Source organism: Hippoglossus hippoglossus, chromosome 24 (genome assembly GCF_009819705.1).
Source record: "Hippoglossus hippoglossus isolate fHipHip1 chromosome 24, fHipHip1.pri, whole genome shotgun sequence".
Classification (NCBI taxonomy): domain Eukaryota; kingdom Metazoa; phylum Chordata; class Actinopteri; order Pleuronectiformes; family Pleuronectidae; genus Hippoglossus; species Hippoglossus hippoglossus.
Window position 1 is genome coordinate 10,252,711 of NC_047174.1, and position 21,444 is coordinate 10,274,154.

Consider the following 21,444-nt stretch of genomic DNA (forward strand, 5'->3'; position numbering starts at 1 on the left):
TCAGTTGTCTATTGGACCTTAAAGATTAACAGATTAGATTTCAGTGGTCAAAGGTCACAGTGACCTCATATTATTGTGAATGCAACATGTCAGGAACACCTGGAGGGACTGTAACTGCACCGGTTGGCAGAGGAACACAAAACAGGGCTGTAGTTCCAGTTTAAAACTCAAATGGCATCCATTATAATGTGTTTTATGTGTCTAATAATCAACTTTCAGTCTGTTGTTTCTCTTCCCAAAATAAAGCACTAACATACAAGGAACATGTGACATGTAGCCAGTATGTTCAAGCTATGGTCGAGGTATTGTCTCCTCATTTGTGCTGTTGAGGGCTCTAAATCCCTGATGAGGAAGGCTCTGAGTCAAGCAGTGAGTCAGGACAAGATAATCCAGGATGATCTCTCTGCAACTTCATCAGATGACGGCGCATTCTTTCTGCATTGTCACAAGCAGGAGCGGCGGGTATTGCTCAGTGCTAAAACAAGCTTGCAAGCTTGAATGTGTAAAATTAGTTGACTCAACGTGACAGAAGAGCAAACACTGTGGTCTGAAAATTGTAACACAGCATAATCACGTTGCTTTATTTTTGCTTTAGGACAACTCCTACTCTTACAATATATAATACAACAGCAACACAAAGTCTCTCTTAAGGTTATTAACGAAAGTGGATTACTGACATCATGCAGGTGGGAAACAAGTCTCTTTCAATTATCCTGCTGTCCTACTGTTCATGTGTGTACTGACTTGTTTCCTTAAAATCTCACTGCCTAATAAAAGTATCTCTGTATTTCGACTGAAACACTAATAAAATAATATACTGTATCTTTACTGTGGGTGATTTTTACATTTTCAGACACTTTAAAAGGACACAGTTTAATATTATTACACTTTTTATGTCAAAAATTGATTGTTGGGCATGTCGTTTTTTTATTCTATATATTAGAATTACAAGAAAGCATAGATAATCAAACATTAAACCAATATTTATGTATAATTTCAAACTTTATTCTATATGTGGTTTAGTAGTAAGAGTGTATAGAGCAAAATTGTATAAAATACTGCTATTTCTTTTTATTTTATCTTTGTAAGTATGTGACACTTAACTAGAACACTAGTTTTTTCTTCTGACAGCTCTGAAACACATACAGAGTCAAATATTGAGAGTTTTGTTGATGTGATTTCGCCGTTGAGCGTTCGGTTTTGATGACGGTGCAGTTTTGAATTTTAAATCCACTGTTGCTAAAGGCAGATGAATGGCTTCACCGTGGGCTTTGTGTGACCACGGTGAAGATAATGAATTACCACAGTGGAAGACACATTTCTGAGACACCTCTGGTATCAAAGCAGGAGACTGGAGTTTCAACGTTGACCTGTTTCTCCTCCCTCAAAAATAGCTCTGATTTGACCAAGATTAATGGGATTCTGAGAGTATGTGTGTGTGTGTGTGAGAGGGAATATCCCTGTTTTATTCCCTCATGCACACACTCAAAATATTTGTCCCACTAGATTTATATTATAACAAAGTACCAAGTGGAAACTAAATGAAAAATGTGTATGTATGAGTATATTTTTTGCGTACATGTCTAAAGATGGCGTAGAAAACAGAAATTCCAGCAATGCTTTTGCACAGTTTAAAAAAAATATGGTAACAGTAATCTATAAAAATACTTGAAAGTAACATACTTTTTAGGGTATTCTACTGCTAAATTATTTAGACAAACGGAACTCATAGTACTACTGTTCATTTCAGGTTCATCCTTCCTTTTCAGCTCATTAAACCGCAAGGGAAGGTTTAAACTTCCCCTCTGAAAAAGGAGTTTCCTTTAGTTTAGTGAATAAAATGTCATACAACCACAGCACTCCCAAACTCTGCAGGAAGAGAACATCAAAGTAAAAACAACACGCCAACATATCTTTATATAGTACTACTAGTTCCGGGTGTGAATGACCTCACCTTGCGGCCCTCCGGAGTGTAGAGCTTCCTGATGTGGTACTGCATGAGCTCAGAAACTTCCTCTAAGAAAAGCCCGAAGCTGCGTATACTCCTGTGGTGCAACGCGATGGTCTTCCTGACGGAGGGGTCGCTGTTCTTCACCAGTATCAGCCTCTTATTGTACCTGTGATGATGAATATGTCGGCCACGGCCTGAATGCGCCTCATCGGGCCTGGCTGGCCTCCCGAGGCCACACCGGTGTGCGTGGTGGTGATGCAGCGAGTGAGTTTGATACAAAGGTAAAACCTGCGTCTCTAGTGCCTCCAGGGCCTGGGCGTGTCTGTATTCAGAGCAAAGACAGCACACTTCCAGAGGTTCATGGTGGGCCACCATGCCATGTTGGGGGATCCTGGGGAGGCGGGTGCCCGACTTGTGGGAGCCTTCGCCTCCGACAGCGTTGAAGCACTGATAGCTGCGTTTGTGGGAGGACATCGTGAGAGGAAGCGGCTCTGCTCTCGACGAAGGATCTCACGTCAGCAGACGTAGGGGGAGGTGACAGGAGGTGGTCATGTTTCTCCTGGGCTGCCTAGGAGATGGTGGTGCACCGCACATCTGCATGGCTCCCATTCATCCCAGGCTGAAAGAAGGAAAAGAACAGAAAAGAAGGAGAAAGTTGTTACCTGGTGATATTCCAGCACAATTGATCGCTTAAATGTTTTAACTAGAAGGAGGTTCTGAGAGCGCATACATCCGACTGGCTGATCTCTCTCCAGATGGCTCTCTCCAGACTGTGGCGGCCTGCCATATGGTCATTTGTCCTGCTACAGTTTCATAACTAGACGCATACCTCCGCCAAGGCCCAACAGTCACCTTGAATTCAATCAAGCTGGACCAAATTTCACACACTCGTAGATATCAGTTGCGTAAATGTGCCTGATCTTTTTTCTCACGAAGATCCATTCATTATTCCCTAGTAAAATGTTTAAAATGTTAAAAACGCCCTATATCGCTATGTGTAAGACAATGAAATCCTGGATCTGCCCCCTGATCCGGATCCACGCCTAAATTTAAAGCGTTCTTCCCTGACTCCACCACATCCTTCCACCGAGTTTCCTTGAAATCCGTTTGATTGTTTCTGTGTAATCTTGCTCAAAAACCTACAAACCAACAAACATAACTTCCTCGGCGTTTTGAATGCAAAAGAAACAAAAAAAACGTGTTGAAAATGGCCTCTTTCTCCTCGTGCAACTTTATCCTTGGCTAACCTGTGCAGACGATCAACTTTAATTTAGATTTTATGCCCATTTTAGCTTTTCCTGGTAGCTCAGCGTGGCTCCTGGGCTTCTTTTCTAAAGAACTTAAGTCTGAAGTAGCACCATAACATGTTTGATCTGGGCTGACATAAGGCTTCTCTGAAAAAGAACATCCAACAGACTCCTTTAAGGCTGTGGGTGTAATCAGTAGTGTCTAGTGCATGGGTTGGCAGTTTTATTCTTCTAATTCCACTAATCAGTTACATCCTCAGATAAATTCAAATTCTTATCCTACTACCTAAATGCTTATGGGTAATTATTTTACTGGGATTATGTCAGACACTTGCAAATTCAAATACATTTTTTTGATACAATTTCTATTTTCTTTCTAAAAACACATTCATGAATAGTTTCAGTTTAGCCGTACGGACAAAAATATCCAGTCCAACAATAATCTCCATTTTTACAGCTGTTAAAATCAGCATGTTTAAGAAGAGAGGCATGTGACACGGTTATTACATGTGTACTGACTGCGGTGAGGATCAAGAAGTAAATGGAGACAGGGATAATGAGGATAAGGCCCCAAATAAATCCTCCAAGTGACTTTAAATAACGAGCTTAAGTCCCTGCTGTGGCTGCGAAAGTGGACATTACCTCAGCGCTTGTGGCTGTCACTGGAGAAAACGAATCCTTGGCCAGTTTGTTTTATCTATTCCTGCAGTCAATAATGCAGGGATTACCTACGAAAAAACAGAAATATCTGCAATAAGCATGATGTATTCTTACTGAAACAATGCGAGGAGGTAAGGGAGAATTCATTGTGGCTTGATGAAGCACAAGCAGAAATAGGCCAAGCTTGACTGACACCTATACAGAACAGGTTTGGCTGTTTTCCTTGTTGTTGTATTAAAAATATTGTTGCCACGCAGGAAGTATTTTTTTAGCTGAACATTTTCGACGCCGCAAATATGTAAGTGATTGATCATTACACATATTCTTCTATGTCATGCTGCCAACCTATATCCTAAAGTATTAAGTTCAACCAATACCCGTTTATAGTCTGCAAATGCATTTCCATGATCTTAGAATATAACTTGAATAGAAAAGGTTATTTCAGATAACATAATGCAATATTATGCAGGTGGATTCTAAATCAGTTAACTGGATTCAGAGCTTTGAAGACATTCTTCTTTCAAGTGAGGTCATAATATAATATATTTAACAACCCATCAGTAAAGAAGCCCTGAGCTGTATAACCAGCTGCACTTGAACTTCCGACACGGATGCATGACGCATGATCACATGGATTATGACCCTATGAACAAGCCAAAGCACAGCAACGGATGTACATATAGGAAAGACAACAAATTTATACACAAGAATATGATTTCAACTATGTTTTTTTACGTAGGATGAAAATTTCATAGGTACCAAAGTAGGTGTTGGGTAAATAATGAAAGATACAGGGAAGGTTTTTACTTATACGTGAAAACAACTCACTGCTGTGCACTAGGCAGAGACCGTTATTCTACAAATTAGGTGCAGCCACACAAATTGAGTGGCTTTTTCTACTCAGTGGATTAACAAATGCAGAAAGTATCATGCGTTATTCACCAGAACCAGGAAACATATGTGGCCTTGAATCCTTAGAATAATGCGTTTTATCCCTAAGGTGTCAGGTTTGCCAACCGAGGCTCCTAAAAGAGTTCAAACAAGGAAAATAAAAATCACATCCTGCATACAGGCCAGCCTGAGTTCATCCAGTTTAACACAGACTGTATTGTATCCTTTCTGTGCATGAGTCAAAGGAACAAGCTACTTCAGAGGAACTCTTAAATTGTCACTTCATTTGTGCCTTTGCAGGTGCAGTTAACAGTGGCATCCTACATAAGTAAAGTGCAGAGATGAAGCAGCCTAAAGATACATTATATACAGCATGATACTTACATGATCCACATTGATGATCCAGAGAATAAAAGCACCAAAGGGAAGATGGTTACTTCCAAAGCCACAGAATGTGTGAGCTGTAAACTCCCACGGAAACACGGCAGCAATCACAGGCTGAGAAAACCAGAGAGCAGTTCAAAAGCCTCCCACCAGAAGCGGGCCTATACCTTCTAATCAGGTGCATGGGAAGCTAAGGATAGACTGAAAAGCCTCGCTAATCACTCAGAGATTGGACTGAAATCTGCTGAGGCTTTGGACACATGACTTGGACTTCACCATTGCATAAAGGGAGTTAAACACCCTTTTAGAAAGCAGTGGGAGACTCAGGGACGGTCTATGACTTGGCATAATGCTCCTTCTTTTAGCTGCAACCTTTCGTCCTTTCACAGGCCGTTATGTGGCCTTAGTTATGGGTCAGTCTCTAACGTTTACATATCAGTCAGGCTGTTGGTTTATGTGTTTTACGCAATATATTTCAACATATACAAAGTTTGACAATTCTATTAACATTAACCAACTTGTATTCTTATGATGATGATATGATTAAAATCACCTGGTGTTTGAGCAAGAAAAATACTTATTTGGCTTTTTTTTTCTTTTTCTTTTATTTATTAGCGCCCGAGCACCGACGGTGGGAGGCCCTATTGTATTTGGAAGGATTTGTATTTCCCTTTTGGGGCTTTTTCAGGGCCTAGACATGCTCAAAATGTTACCAAAGTTTGCAGGGAATTCAAAACCCCCAAAAGTTATTGTATTCTGGAGTAATTGTATCTCGGACATATTTGGTCCAATCGAGTCCAAACTAGACATGTAAGACAAAAGTCCCGGCCTGATGACATCGACACAGAAATCATGACTTAAAATCACAGCGCCACCTGCTGGAAGTGACATGTTTTATACTTTGATGCACTGCTCCTGGCTGCTTTACAATATACAGCTCATAAGAGCTCAGTCAAGTCATTGGATCATGGTCAGAATTGTGACATTTCCTCAAACCGTGTAAACATTGAGGTGCGGCGAAGGTTCATCCTTCGCCAAAGGACACAATGTTGTCATAACTCCAGTGTGCATTGTCCTATCACCGCCAAACTGATGTCTCATGATCAGAGACCAAGCCTGAACAGCTCTATGTGTCAATATTTCCTCACTGTCATAGCGCCACCTACTGATTCGCCATAAAACAGGAAGTACTTTGTAAATCCAATCTGCATTATCCAACCGGCTCCGAACTACTGACCTATGATCACAATCCTGACCTGCACAGCTCCATATATTAATATTAGTGCAGGGTCATAGCGCCTCCTACTGATCAGTGTGCTAATTAAGTTGTTGTAACATTGTCCAATTGACACAAAATTGCTCACGCTACATCAGAGCCCCTACTTGAACACAGCTATTAGTCTGTATGTAATAATAGTGATGGCGCCACCTACTGGCAACAGGAAGTAAGCTTTGTTTTACAACTATCATTCGATTTACATAAAATTGATGTGATGTGCAATTGATAGCGTGGACCGTTATGAGCAATTAGCAGGCAAGGATCGACATCGCGTGACGGACGCAGGAAGTGAAGCGTTTATCCTTGCCGCAGTGCGCAAAACACATGCAACGCAGAGACGTGCGCTTGGTCATTGATCGCTCTCTCCACTAACCGCAACAGGCTTCAAAATGCCTGTGCTCGGGCCCGTTAGTGCTACAACGTAGCCCTAGTTATTATTATTATTATTATTATTATTAGTAGTAGTAGTAGTAGTAGTAGTAGTAGTAATAGTATTTACAAGAAAGTCCTTCTCTAGTTTTTGCATATTTAAAAAAAAGAAACTATACCTCAAAATGTACTTCTACTACAGCATTACCTGAACTGTGTATTTTATTTTATTAATATTTTATTTTATAATCAATATTAATTTGTTGTATTTCTTATTGTAATGCACTATGTAAATGAGCTTTTAAAAGTGCTATATGAATCAAATGTTCTCTAATATCTAATATTACTGTCGTGGTAGTAGTAGTAGTAGTAGTAGTAGTATCATTATTATTTTGAGTTGTTTGGCACCTTCCCACTTAATGAGATTTCATATTGTGTTTCAGTTTCCCTCAATAAAACCAGCTGTCTTGTTGAGTGAGGATATTCATCTGCCTCAGTCTTCGTTTGCCCGACGACTCAACACATTGTCAAACCGTCACTTTCACACAACTCTTCTGATTCCTGTGTCATGTCTTGCAATCATCACCACGAAACAAGAGCAGCTACAATCAAGACAATAAGTTGCCACAAGGATCAAATCCACAAGGCAGCTTTAAAACTACCTGTTTTAATTTTTAGGACACTATGATTCTAATGAGAGAGGCACTGCCCTCATTGGCCTAAAAGTCAGCGGCCTGGCTGGCACCGACTCCTCAGACAGATTGTTGAGGCAAAGCTCACAAGGTCAAAAACGCCTAGTCATACATCTTACACCCGCATTTTTAACTTGTGAAAGGTATTTCATAATGTGCTTTCCTCTTCTGAATATTACTCGGGGTCACCTCAATCTTTCCGAGCACAAAAGAGCTGCCACGGGATACAACGAGGGGTCGCCCTTATCAGGGGTTTACAGGCGGCGTGTCCGTCCCTCTGCGGTGATGTGGGGAGTTTCTAGAAGTGCTTAATCACAGGAGCACCCACTCCCACCAATCCAACACACATGCACAGAGGGGAGAGCTCTCACGCTGCCGTCGGTCTTAAGCCTTAAGGAGCTTGAAGGTCATGGAGGGGTGGAGTTGACTCGTGGGAGAAAAGAGCAAAGACCCCCCCCCCCCCCCCCCCCCTCCTACCCCCTGCTGGGTCATGACAGTGCATGAGTGACTCAGAAGAAATGCCGAGGACGTGGTTTTGTGCTCGGACTGCTGGGTTTTCCTGTGTGAGGAAGGCACCTCCCCTCCTCAGAAGGAAACTTAAAGAGCTTACGGTCAGCGTGAGTCAGCTCTGTGCAGAGTCGTCATGAAGCCAGAAATGATTTATCTTCCAATTAAATGTCAGAGTTTTTGAAATAGATAGTTTTCAAATACAGGGACTTTACCAGTCCTTGTGAATACATAAACAATCCCGCCATCAACCACCAGCCTCTCAGAGCTTTAAATGCCCAGAGGAAATAGTTTCTCAGCACTCTGCGTTAAATTGACTAAGATATGAGTAGTATTTTTGCCTCCTGTCAGCAGTCGAGGCTGCACCATGCGGATGTGGTCTGGATCACATTCACAGCGGGACGCCCCCCCCAAGCTCATCATCTGTCCAGCTCGCACGTGTACGCTGATGCTCAGGCTTAGCACCCCCCCCTCTTGGCTGCCGTTAAAATATCAGGGCTGATTAGAGTGCAACCTGCTGCGCCATGTTAAGTCATAGTCCTAAGCGTTCGGATGTTGAGGCCTTGATGGCTGACCGCAGTTCAAAGTATTTTATAAGTCTGATATAAGATCCGTGATGAGGTATTGAATTATCATTAAATTTATGGAATGCAAGTACCCAAACACCAACTATATCCATTGTTCTAATTAAACGCAAACAATACAAGGTTGCAGGACTTTAAATGAATATCTATCTTCATTTCATAAAGTCATTTTAAAATGCGAGTTATTTATAAAAACAAAAAAGAAAACATCCATCAATCCCTGCAACCAGAAGAAAAATAGGAAAAGGCCGTGTCCCTCCATGTTAAATTAGACATCCTGAATATATTAAGGAATAAATTCCTGTCTTCATCCCAAGTATAACGAGGAATGTATGTGAAGGAGGAGCTGTGCCAATGGGATGGTAATGCGTGTCCAGACGGGCTTTGCCTCCTGCAACTCTTTAACCTTAACCTGGCACAGGGAAGTCACAGCTGAGGGAGTTTAAATATAAACCAAGAGAAGGAGCCATTTACACACACAGCACTTTTACATTAATCCCACAGCAGCAGGCCCACACTCTGGACAACTCCTGATTTACTGCTGCAAAGAAACTGTGGAAAACACCACTTTGACTGATGTGTTGTTTATACCTATTTGCAGATTTGTTTTATTTATTCGTTGAGTGTACAAATCCAAATTTGATGAACAAATCCTAAATCTAAGGTGTCACTAACACACTTACACGTTGGTGTTGCATCAAATGTTGAAATGGGATTTGATTACGTTTGAAGATGTTAACCTGAGGAAACGCTTTAAAATAAAAACAATATATTTGTCAGAAGTGGGATTCGAACCCACGCCTCCAGAGGAGACTGCGACCTGAACGCAGCGCCTTAGACCGCTCGGCCATCCTGACAATTGAATCAGCAATCGAACGAAGGTTTCAGAAATAGTTATAATATAATGTATATAAATTGTTCATATTGTGACGAATCGGCGGTGAGTTCAGCGGTGGATTTCTGTGTGAGAATAAAAAAGCGACAGTCCAGACAGACATTATACAGCCCAGACTCTACATGGTGTTCCTCAGGGGAGAAACAACATGAGTCAGAGTCACTCACAGCCTCTTCCGGGTCACAACATGGTCACAACACAAGTCTGAGCATTAGCTCGATGCTAATTTATGAGAGCGGAAGGCTGCTGTTCCTGTCGCGGCCGCTAGGGGCTGAAAGATTCAAACTATCGAGCCAAAGGGGAGCTCAGGTAATTCTCTAATTTATAGTGATTCGTCACTTTGTCACCAAAATTAAATGACTTCATAGAGAGAAAGAAAGGGTTTTGATTTTTTTTTTTATTCTTTTGTGGTATAAAAGTTAGTGATCATATGTCTATAAAAAATTAGCAGCCAGACTTCAACGTACAAAAGTAAAGAAAACAAAAGTATTCAGCCACTAAATCAGTCATTCACTAGACAAATATTAGTTATACAGTTGTAGCTGTGTTGTTTGAACATGTTTCAGTGACATTAAATGGGTTAGAAGATGGGTAGAAGATATGTAAAAATACACCGTACAATAAGATGGCTCCCAAAAGTGAGTTCAAAGTGTCTCGATCTCCCTCTGGTGGCTAGCTGCGGTATAGGTCATAAATCCTGCCTCCTCCATGTTAGCAGATGTTATATGGACCAAATTAGACATTTAAAGCAGCCAAGAATAATAAAGGTTAATTTTAAATCTTTAATTATGATTTCTTAATGTCTTTTTTTATTTTGCACTGGTTAGCTAATTGTATTGGTAACACATGGCCTGCACACACAGCAAATTAAGAGACTAATTGCATAACATTGATTGATGAAGGTTGTATAGTAACTTGTTAACGTTGTTTTACGTTACTGTTTAATTTCTATGCTTGTCTGGAGAATTGTTATCTCACTACTAAGCAGAAATTGGTCAGTTTATAAATGGCACAAGTTAGCCTGTAAGGTCATGGGGCTTTAGTAATGAATGAGTTGTTATAGAGTCTTAGTTCCTGACACCTGGGAAAGCTGGCCTGTGAAAGTGCAGACAGGGTAATATTTGCAGAAGCAGAATTCACCAAGCGGTGGGGGTCAAGTCTCACAGTGAGAAGTCTGATGAATGTGATTCTGGAAAATGTCTTGATATGATTTTATTTTCTCACACGTGCTGCATTGCTGCTGTTTAGCACAGTGGGGAGATGTCTACTTATCTGTTTGCATGTCATTATAATTTGGTTGCCTCTTGTTGGGTGTTAGTAGTGAGCAGGTCTTGCATAAGTTAGCACTGATGGTATGTGAGTTTAGTCTATGTGAGTCTGCATGTAGGTTACAATGTGGATACGTGACTGTTGCCGCTTGATTTGCTTATCAGAGCTTTTAAGTCATCACTGCTCTTAAGAATTCCGCCATCTGTAATAAACATATGCCCATCCAGCTTATATCCTGTTTTGAACCTGTCAACATGGTACTTTGGTTGAAGTGTCTGAACTCTGGGGACGACAGTGTGAGTCATTTCCATGTGTCTCATTTTTGATGTTGAGTCTTTAAGGAAACGGGGCCGAGCATCCAGCAGGAAGGGATTCCTTCAAGCTCCGACATCAACAACATCCCGAATATTACACCCATAACGTAAGGGTCAGAGGAATGGGAGTGAGCATGGAAATTATGCCAGAGTGACCCGTTGCCAAGGTCAGTCAGGAGCATTCTTACCAGAAATTTTGAGTGTAAACAGAACACATCAAGGCGGCGGAAATGGTGTGTGTCATGGCTGACGTACTTCATGTCTGAATAAGCAGCAGTAAATGAGCTGTGTTGTTCCTGTATGAAGGAACTTGCATCACCGTAAGATCTTACACGGTCTTACAGTTCTCGGAACATGGCTGATTGAAATTTTTATTCCGGATATGTGGGAACAATAACGTTAACTAGAGTGGCACTCAGAAGAGGGCATCAAGCCACACCAAAATTGCACACTCATCGATATAAGTACTCAACATATGCCGGATTTGTCATCATCACATCCCCGGGGAAATCAGTGAAAATGTCAGAAAACATTTTATAACATTAAAGAAAAAGCCCCTGCCCCTTTTTCCAGATCCACGGCAACATTTTTGGAATCTCATGACATTTGCTGAAACATTTAAATTGGAATGACTCGCAGTATGACTCAGAAGCTGTCATCAAGCCACCGGCTGGTTTGTTTTGTCTATCCTCCACAGTAGCTGTTAGAAAAGGGCTCTCTCACTCCGGCGAACTTATACCATCACTCATCTAAATCATTAGTGCGTCTGCTTTAGCAGGATGCATGCTGAGTAAAGTCTGCTGGTGCAGGGCGAAGAGGCCAGGTCCGCGATGGCAGTGTGGAGGCATTCTAAAATGGAAAAGAAGGGGAGTGACTTACGATCCAAGCCATGGAGTAATGTTTTATTTTGGAATGTGGTTTTCATTAAAACATACAATACGGGTCCCTCAATCAAAACAATAAGAACATAACTAGTTTGATGATGTCGAGTAGCAGCATGTGCTGATGGGGATTGTTGTCATCACCACCATTGCAGATGAAAATCTGCCTGAGGTGATTTATAATACTTTTATTCACGTTACGCAGCAAATGGCAATGATCCATTACGAGTGACCAATTCAAACAGTGGAAGGAAAAAATTGCTGACTGGCTAACTGGCTAGCAGTGTGTTTTGCTTTCGTCAATACCGACATAAAAATAAAAAGTCGACTAAAATGAAGAGTCCCATAACCTCGAATAAAATTTGAGGTTTTTCTATTATTGTAAATATTTTTGATAATGTAAGTAAACAAATCAACAAAATATATAACAGAGGTTTTATCGCTTCTAGACATTTTAATGAAGAATTGTTACATATTATATCTTTAAGCAAAAAATTATTAAGTATTGATTAGTAAAATGTATAAAAACAACATCATCTCAGCTCCTCAACTTATATAAATCCCCCCCACACACACACACACACACAGACACACACTTTGCATGTTTTTATAACATAGCCATGATTAAACATGGCTGCCAGAATATGCAAACATTACATGAAATATTGTAATTAGCTAAAACGAGAATCAAAATATAACAATGGCTCTTCCAGTTATTCCCACAGTAAAGATCACACACGGACCAGATAAGGATGTTCTTTCTCTTAAATGGAGCCACCACATCGCAATTAGGAAGCACAATAGGAGCATCCTCCTCCACATTGGGGTGAAGAGTTACACCTCCCCTGGGAGAATCTAGAGCAGTCAAAAACAAGCCAAATAGCGCTGCAGCATAGTGGAGACTGGTGCAAGCAATGCTATCAGAAAGAGAGAGAGAGAGACCAATGCAGGTCAGGCCGTAAAAATAGGACATGCGCTGTGATTTTAAAACACTTCTTTTAAAAATAGTAAACCAGCCTCAATGTGTTTATAGAACTTTTTAAACCCAAGTTTTTTCGAACTGTTGTCAGTGTGGGTAAAATTAATTCACAAGTAGAAAGCTCTAATTGAAGTTTTTTCACGGGGGAGTTAACTAACATGCACTTGCTTCTGGAAGAAAGCACATTTTTCAATCCTGTTTTGTACATTCTGCAGCAGAGCACAAGCTTTCCTGCCTGCACTGGTTTGGTAATCAGGGTGCGCTTATGGGCAAATGGAAATCTAGCCTTCTCCTTCCCCGGGTTGGCAGCCATGTGCTGGCCTCCCTCTGTGCCTTTGCCGGTCGCCTGTATCTGCTTAGAACAGGTGCCGGATCCTGTTCAGCTGCAGCATTCACAGCACAGGTACGGATGGGAGGCCCTTGGCCGCTCGCACAGTCCCCCAAGTTTTCCAGGGGTCCCCATCTGCGTCCCCGCACATCCTCTGCCACATGGCACCTGTCCCTCGACGAGTCTGGTCCATTCTTCGTCCGGCGACGTACACGCCTGCCCGCCACCCCACACTCTGCCTGTTGTTGAGCCACAATGAGATGAAGAATAGCTGCACTCCATAATCCCTTGCTGTGAGTGAGTGTGTGTGAGTGTGTGTGTGTGTGTGTGTGTGTTTTGCTGTCTTTTCCCTGCTTTGGCCAGATTCGGGGGCCAAGTACAAATTGTAAACAGGTTATTATGCTGCTGTAACATACTCCAACTGGAAATGCACTTTAGTATTTACTGATGTAAATGTGTCTTCATCCGTCACACACAGTAGTTTAATTTGGTTTAAAGTTCACTGCTCGTCGGCTGATGAGGATGTTGTAATGGGTTTGTTGTTTTCTATTTGCCGGGCTTCACAGGAAAAGGTATAATTAGAGTCACGTTGCTGCATTCAGGTGCAAAACGTTATTTATGACATGAATGCAATTTAAATGTAGTGTGTTCACAATGCAGCAAGATGCAGCAGCTCAGTCACACACACCTTAGCATGTCTATAGTTTGCAGGTTTAAAGGGCATCTCTGTCATATGCACTGATAGGCCTTAGTCACGGAGTTCAAATCAGCTACTTCCTCTCGAACCTATTCAGCTAATACGTGAAGAACATCATGCAGCCGGAATGGTCGACCTGCGAATATGATGTGATGGGACGCTCCGTCGCCATCTACACAATAGCACGCTGCACCAACCAGACAGTCGGCCTCCTCCGCGCCTCCGGAGGACACAATATTTAAAGTGATCAGTGCTCACCTCAGTCCAGGCAGATGGATAATACTTTACACAGCTGTGCAAGTTCCGGGCCCCCCCGTCCACACACACCGAGCCGTACGCCGTTACCTTGACAGTTGGTGTTGAGTTAGACCGCCGACTTGTTTGTTTGCCCAGGGAAGTGACATGACGGCAGGGGAGGAAATAGGAAACATAACAGACTACCTGACAGACTCATTCCACGGGCTTGACCTGAGACTGGAACTGCGCCAGCCGGCAATCAGAGTGAAATAACAAGTGTTGGCTCTTTTGTTTGTTCAGCCTATATCCTTACATTCGCAAAATATTGTATATCTTCCTATAGTGCTACTGCGTTAAAGATTCAATTCATCAAATTAAGGAGATTATGTGCTCCCTTTACATGGAATTCCTGCAAATGCCCATGTGTGTAAAGCGTTAAGTTTATGTGCAAAATAACATCACGCCGCTGTTTGTCGGCACATTATATTCTCCCTCTTTTCTTGTTGATTTATTGCAGCTAAAAGAGAAGCAACGGCTGCAGTCTTCGGTTTTCATTGGTAGAGTCTGACTAAAGGTTAAGATGACAATGAGTCGACTTCTAGGGAGGAAAGGATTGAGGCTGACATGTTGAGTGCTTTGCCCTCACTTCCCAGAAACGAAAGAGTCACAGGATCCGCAAATCTCTGTAGGACTCATTTGAGCATTTCAGATAAAGGATTTTGATGCTATAAAATAAATACAAATATAAGTATTATTATTATATATATACTGGTCATTAGTTAGTAGTCTTTCAATGGAAACTACTGCGTATATATAATAGCTACCTATTATCCCAGTTCTTGTCATTTTGAATTTTTCAGATAAGTTGTTTCTGTTTAAATAAAACAAATATACAACATGAGTACATGTATTAACAGTTAGATTATCTGAGAAATGCATGGTCACACAGGTTAAAGCAAGGCTGTTTTTTAAATTTGTAAAATTATAATTTTATACTGTTTTCATCGCATTTTGTCTGGTCGAAATATTTTGTCCTTGACCCAATCTCCATAGTGGCCATAATGATTTTCTGAGTTGTGTGGATGAAAGTACTATAAAATACAAGATTGAATAGGAATAATATGATGTAACGACGTTCTTTTCTGCTCTTTATGTTCAGGTATAGCACCTCAACTCATGCCCGACGTGAGGTTCTTGTGTTGCCATCTAACGTCCGTCTTTGTCCTTGTCGCAGTTACCGTGTCCTACCCTGCGGAGGTGGACGTGGTTGTTGAGACATTGCAGAGCGTCTCTTTACCAAGGGAGTCTGCGGCAGCGCCCTGACCTGACCCCCGACAACTCTCGGGCTGATGCTGCACCGCAGAGCACTTTCTCACCCTACGAATGCCTGGGGCACCACCCGTCCGGCTCCCTCATCCAAAATATGGTCGCGCTCAAATGGACCCTCCGCAGAGTTTGGAACCCCTGCAGGCACAAAGGGTAATGATATAACCCCAAAGACAGGAGCCCAATATGCAGCCTGCTGCAAACATTGGTGCATGATGAATGTTGTCATTCTGGTCAGTTTAATCACAATCACAGTGTTGGACGTGTTTCAAAGCAGCATGATCATGCTTTGAAATGAGAATCACACAAAGCTCATTTTTGTGTACATTTGTTCACAAGCGCTGTTTTCAGAGAAACAAACATGTGTTTTTGTTCATTACTGTGGATTTTTGCGCTGTGGTCAAGGTACAGAAGGCCAGGTTGACAAATTCTCTCCTGGTGGGTAAGTAAAGACGGGTGAGTAAGATGCTAATCAGCACGGCCCCTGTTTCCTCCCGCTCACTGAACAGCGGGTTCCCTTCCCTCACTCTGGCTCTTTAATGCAGGGCCCAGCCAGGGCCCAAACATCCTGACGGAGAGAGGCTTTTCCCTTATCAGCCAGGAAACACCGCTCCTCTGCCACATCCTTTTTACAAGAAGCACGACTCAACCGTTCCCAAAAAATGCAGGAAGACCAGCCAGACTCCAGGATTTGTCAAAAGCCCCCCGAATTCCTTTTATCGAAAAAGAAAAATTCAAGAGAACAGAGCGGGTGAGGAAGGGGAGGAGTGGAGAAGGGGAATCGTGGGGGGAGAAAAAAATAAAGAGAGAGAAAAATGAGGAGCATGTAAAACAGTCAACGAAGGCCCGGGATTTATTTTTTTATTTATTTCGCACAGATTACGAAAGGTCTGCATCAGCAAGATACAACATGGGATGAAGGGGTGGGGGTATAAACGGGAGGTGGGGGGTTCCAGAGACTCCTAAGAATGGCACCCAGAATAAGACTGTGGAAAACAAAGGACGGTGGAGATGGAGGCGGCGGTGGCAGCGGCGGTGGCTGCGCCTGTTTTACACTAATCCTCTGAACCGGGATGAAATGAAAGCGAGAGGAGACGGATGGAGAAGGATGATGTGATGGAGGGTGGAAAGAAGCGAGCAGGGGAGTGGGTGTCAAATGCTAGACAGAGCCCGAAATAGAAGAATACGTGGTGTGACACTGGATTCAAAGACGGACAAGTAGCACATGCCGGTTTTTCAAAAACTACTAAGCAGGAGTCCTACTTTCTTTTTATTCTTTTTTATTAGGGAATGTGATTGTATCAATTACGTATATATCTGCTCCTGCACAATGACTTTTAAGCGTATCAGTTATCACCAATATTCAGGTAAAATAATAGAAAGGATTTGTAGTGGTGTTTTGTCTGTGGGAACATTATCCAAGCAGACCTGCAATAATATAAAAATTGACCTTTATTTTAAATTATTGTCCTTCACAAACCTAAATCAGCATACAGTTATAGTTACCATTATTATTTTTCATCATAGAGGTTATGATTATATATTATTAAGTACTGGAGAAGAAGTATAAACGCCTTTTTTTCCTCTTCATTATACACCATCTTGATAAATTGCATAAGAAATGTCCAACTAAAACCTCATTCAATTACAACTACTGAGGTAAGACTCCCAAGCTAATGAGAGCGGGAACATATGATACAAACATTCGAAAGGAAAACGTTGATAATAGCATTACAGGTAGCGTTTAAAGCGAAACATCGAAGGACTTAAATTAGCTTCAGAGGAGCATCTGTACACGTCTGGGCGGCAACAGTAACTGGTGACATTTACAAGTGGACATTTACAAGTCTTTTTTTTTTTTTTTTTTCACGGTTGTTCTTCTGGTTTAGAAATTTCTCGACAGCAGGAGGTGACATACGATAGTTTTAGTGTCTGCGTCCCTGAGGTGTCCATCTCCCCTTCTTCTTCTTCATATTCCTCCAATTGCTCTTTGTTCTTCCCTCGGCTCTGGACAATCATATTGCTCAGTAATCAGTTCCGGTTTTAATCATGGTGGGATGAAATTGCCTGTAGATGCTAATAACAGGTTTTGAAATGACTTGTACGAGCTCAAGAAATCTTTATCAGCACCCAAGTGCAACTTTATCCCAAATGTCCTCACCCATTTCAAACCCTGTAGTGTCTGATCAGTCACAAGTATGATGGGTGCTGTCACTGAGCTTACGAGATGCCATAGTTGTTGTAGTAGGCCGCTGTTGCGTCTGCCAGCACGGAAATGAGGCTGGTTTCTGCGGTGCTACTGGGACAGGCAGTGGCAGAAGCGGAAGCAGCCGACGCTACCTGGATATGTCCCGTAAGAGTCATGCTGCCGACCTGCTCGGGGTGGAACCCGGCCCCAGTGGAGTTCAGGTACTGGTCAAACTCATTGCGGTCCACCTCTCCCAGCAGCTCGGCCTGGCTCAGCTGGTCCAGAGTCTCCAGGTGGCCGTGTGTCTCCGGCGGTGGGGACAGCTGACCCAGATGGCCCTGGTGGTGCCCGTGGTGAATCTGGGGGAAAGATGAGGGGCTGTAGTAAGACAGCGGAGGGCCCGGCATCAGTCCACTGCCGCCTCCAGTTTGGGACAGGTGAGTGATGTGGCTCATGCGTGGGCCTCCACAGTGGATCTGGGTCTGAGCATATTCGGTGTGGTAAGGGGGTGGGCTGCCCATGTGTGTCTGACTGTGATGATGCTCATCGGGACAGGAGGATGAAGAGCTACCAGAAGAGTAATAAGAGGGGGGGATGTGCTCGTGCTCCATGGCATCCAAGGGGGACATCTCGGGAGGAGTGGGCAGGCCGTATGGGTAGGTGTCGAAGCTACTGTTTGAACCGGCAGGGTCTCTGAAGCTCCTGACGCTGGGCAGGGCCGGGCTGGGGATCGAGAAGCCGTGATTAGGGCTGCCCTCGTCTTTGTCCAGGGGGTGACAGAGGGCTCGCTGGTCGGGCAGGGCATTCTGATCGGGAGCCAGCCCACTCAGCAGGAAGCCGGGGTCCACCCGCTTGCAGATGCGTTTCAGCTGCTTCTTCCTGCGAGGCCGATACTTGTAGTTGGGGTAGTCCTGCATGTGCTGCACCCGGAGCCTCTCTGCTTCCTCCACGTAGGGCCTCTTCTGCGGGGGAGTCAGGGCCTTCCACGACTTGCCTGGATAGAGAGGAGACAGATATATATGCTTTAAATTTGAGCTAAAAATCCTGAATATGATTCATCAAATTAAGTGATCTACTCCTTTATTTAAAAAATAATAATTCCTGTCTATTTTCTTTAATAACCCAACATTGTAATGACTGAAAAGAAAATGCTCACAGTCTAATCATTTCTATAACTTGTAAAATAACTGTAAAAATATTCAAAAGGAAATGTTTTCAAAGTTGTTGGCTCATACTTTGATATTTTCCTTCATGTGAAATAATTAATATGAATAAAGGTGGGATGAAAAAAGGTTTACTTAATGGCTCTACAGATAATGGTTACTTTAAAACGGACTTTACAAAAAAATACAATAAACTTTCATAGACCTTTTCTGGACTCTTTAATTATTTTGCAGTTGCCTGATAATTACCACAAAGGAAAGAAAAACGGGAAAAAAAAGCTCTTAATCAAAACTTTCCTATAACTTGATTATCCTAAGACGATCACAGATTGTTGTTTACGCGTGAACTTTCATTCCATGTCAGAGCTTTCCTGGCTCAGGCTAAAGAGGATTTCCGATTTGCGCAAATGATTTGGAGCTTGACATTAAACCCGAATCAAATTCAACACAAGATAAATGCACTTTATTCTTTTCTCTGTCTCTTAAAACTGAGATCTCAACGAATTTCATGGTGCGTTGGCATGAACTTTCAAATTCAGGGGATTTTTTTACATCATGGAGGCAAATTAAAGCTTTGTTTCGGATGTTTTCTTTTTCTTTATCATGTTAGAGGTTTGTTTAGATTTTTTGTTTGCATTTAGGCGTCGGAAACTAAACTTAAAAACTTTTGTGAATCAACCGAGGCCTGAAGGGAATTTTCAAGTATGAGCATGTAAAGTAGCGGCGGCACGAATGGCAATAATAATAATAATAATAATAATAATAATAATAATAATAATAATAATAATAATAATAATAATAATAATAATTCTCACCCAACATCTTGCTGAGCTCAGCGTTGTGCAGGTCCGGGTTTTGAACCGCCAGCCGCTTGCGCTCATCTTTGGCCCACACCATGAACGCGTTCATGGGCCGTCTGATCCGCGGCTCCGGCGCCTTGTCCGCGGGGGTCCTGTGCGGGCCGTGCGCGTCGGACACGTCCCCGTCTCCTGGAGGACACTCGAAGGACTCCGGCCACGACGAGTACGCGCTGATGAGGGCTGCCATCTTGCGCGTTCCAAAAAAAAGTTTTGAGGTGCGCTTCGCAGTCTTCTCTCGGACAAGTTGTGATTCCCTCTCTGAGCTGGGATTTTAAAAAAGCTGGAAAACTACTCACGCAGCTTTTTTAAAAATAAGATCCAGTGGTGTTTGACTCACTGGAGCTACAGGCTGCAGTCAGATGGGGTTTTGGTTGCAGCAGAGCGCACAGATGATGGGCTCAGGCAGCGGCTCCTCCTTGTGCGTAATGGCTCAGTCGTTCCTGGTGGATGCGGGGGGAGCGCTTTATATTTGAGGAGCAGGTTCCAGGAGAAACCCCGGAGGACTCTCAGCTCCTCCTTGATTGCAAGTTGAGCCCCGTGAAAGAGGAGAGAGGAGAGAGAGAGAGAAAGGGGAGGGAGAGAGACTTCACCACTAAACTGACCCCACAACAAAGCAACACCACACACTGTCAGATCAACTACAACAAACATCATAATCCAGAGCAGCTCATGATTCTTTTTGAGCTACTGATCATCAAATACTTCTTATCAACCATTAATTGAATCAGTTTGTCAAAAAAAGAAACAACATAGAAATCTTTTGTGGTGACAGAGAGCCAATCTGCAACTTCATTTCTGTCTCCTTGTCAACAGGGGAAACTTCACCTGACAACTTATCCAACCTGTTCTGCAGTGACTCTGCACATCTCCAGGCTCTCACTCCCAAGTGCGTCACGGCCTCCACAAACACACGAACAAATCTTCCTTTTGTCAAAACTTTTTTACAGAAACTACAAGCCTCATCTCTTTCTCAATGAAACCAAAATGGCTTCTTTATTTAACAGTCCGGGTGCAGGTCAATTTCTGGATCACACTGCGGGTGAGAGGAGAGATACAACTGAGCCCTCACTACAAAACAAATCAGTTTCCTTCTGTGGCCATATCAAATCCAGGAGTTCCTGTTGACAGGATACTCTTGGGCTGCAGCCATGAAGTAGCTCTCACACACTCTCTCTCTCTCTCTCTCTCTTGCACACACACACATGCTCCAACCCTTGCTTCTAATCACTTTTCCCACTTATTCCTCCACCATCATGCATCTTAAGCTGTAATACACATCCTTTGGTCACTTGTGCCTGCAGCACCCATCAAACTGAAGTGTCAGCTCCAGCTCTGTGTGAGACTTGCCCCCCCACCCCACAGGAAGAGGATACGGCACCTGAAGCCACAGATTGTGCGTGGAGCAGCACCACCAGTGATATATAGGGGCTGCACTTCCTCTTGCTGGGTCTGACTGGGCCAGCGGGCGATGATGAGCCGTCAGTGAAAGTCAGCACAACAAGTTGAGAGTGAGCTGATGGGAGAAAAGTCAGCGAGACGTGCAGACTGACTATAGGTGTGAGTTTCACATCATATTTGCAATTTGTGAGTTTCAAACACATTACAGCTCGGTGTTGGGGGGTTTCTGAAATGACTAGTGCCTGTATGTGTTAATCACTGTGTGGGTGTGAGTTGTATCTGCCTGCTGTTGTTCAGCCTTTCAGTGGAGAAGACATGTGGCTACTGCAGTTTGGAAGAGGAGGG

General features: G+C 42.8%; 1 protein-coding gene and 1 non-coding gene across 2 annotated transcripts; both read right to left on the reverse strand.

The window, feature by feature from the left end:
* Window positions 1–9,338: 9,338 nt before the first annotated feature.
* On the reverse strand, window positions 9,339–9,421 carry trnal-cag. Its single transcript has one exon. It is a non-coding gene; the product is annotated as a tRNA-Leu (tRNA).
* A 7,505-nt stretch (window positions 9,422–16,926) lies between these two features.
* sox7 (SRY-box transcription factor 7) lies at window positions 16,927–20,143 on the reverse strand. The gene is made up of 2 exons (XM_034579899.1): window positions 19,657–20,143; window positions 16,927–18,672 (listed from the first exon to the last, which is right to left on the reverse strand). Exons 1-2 carry the CDS (start codon window positions 19,886–19,888, stop codon window positions 17,711–17,713), a joined length of 1,194 nt encoding a protein of 397 aa, XP_034435790.1. The 5' UTR covers window positions 19,889–20,143; the 3' UTR covers window positions 16,927–17,710.
* Between the last annotated feature and the right edge of the window lie 1,301 nt (window positions 20,144–21,444).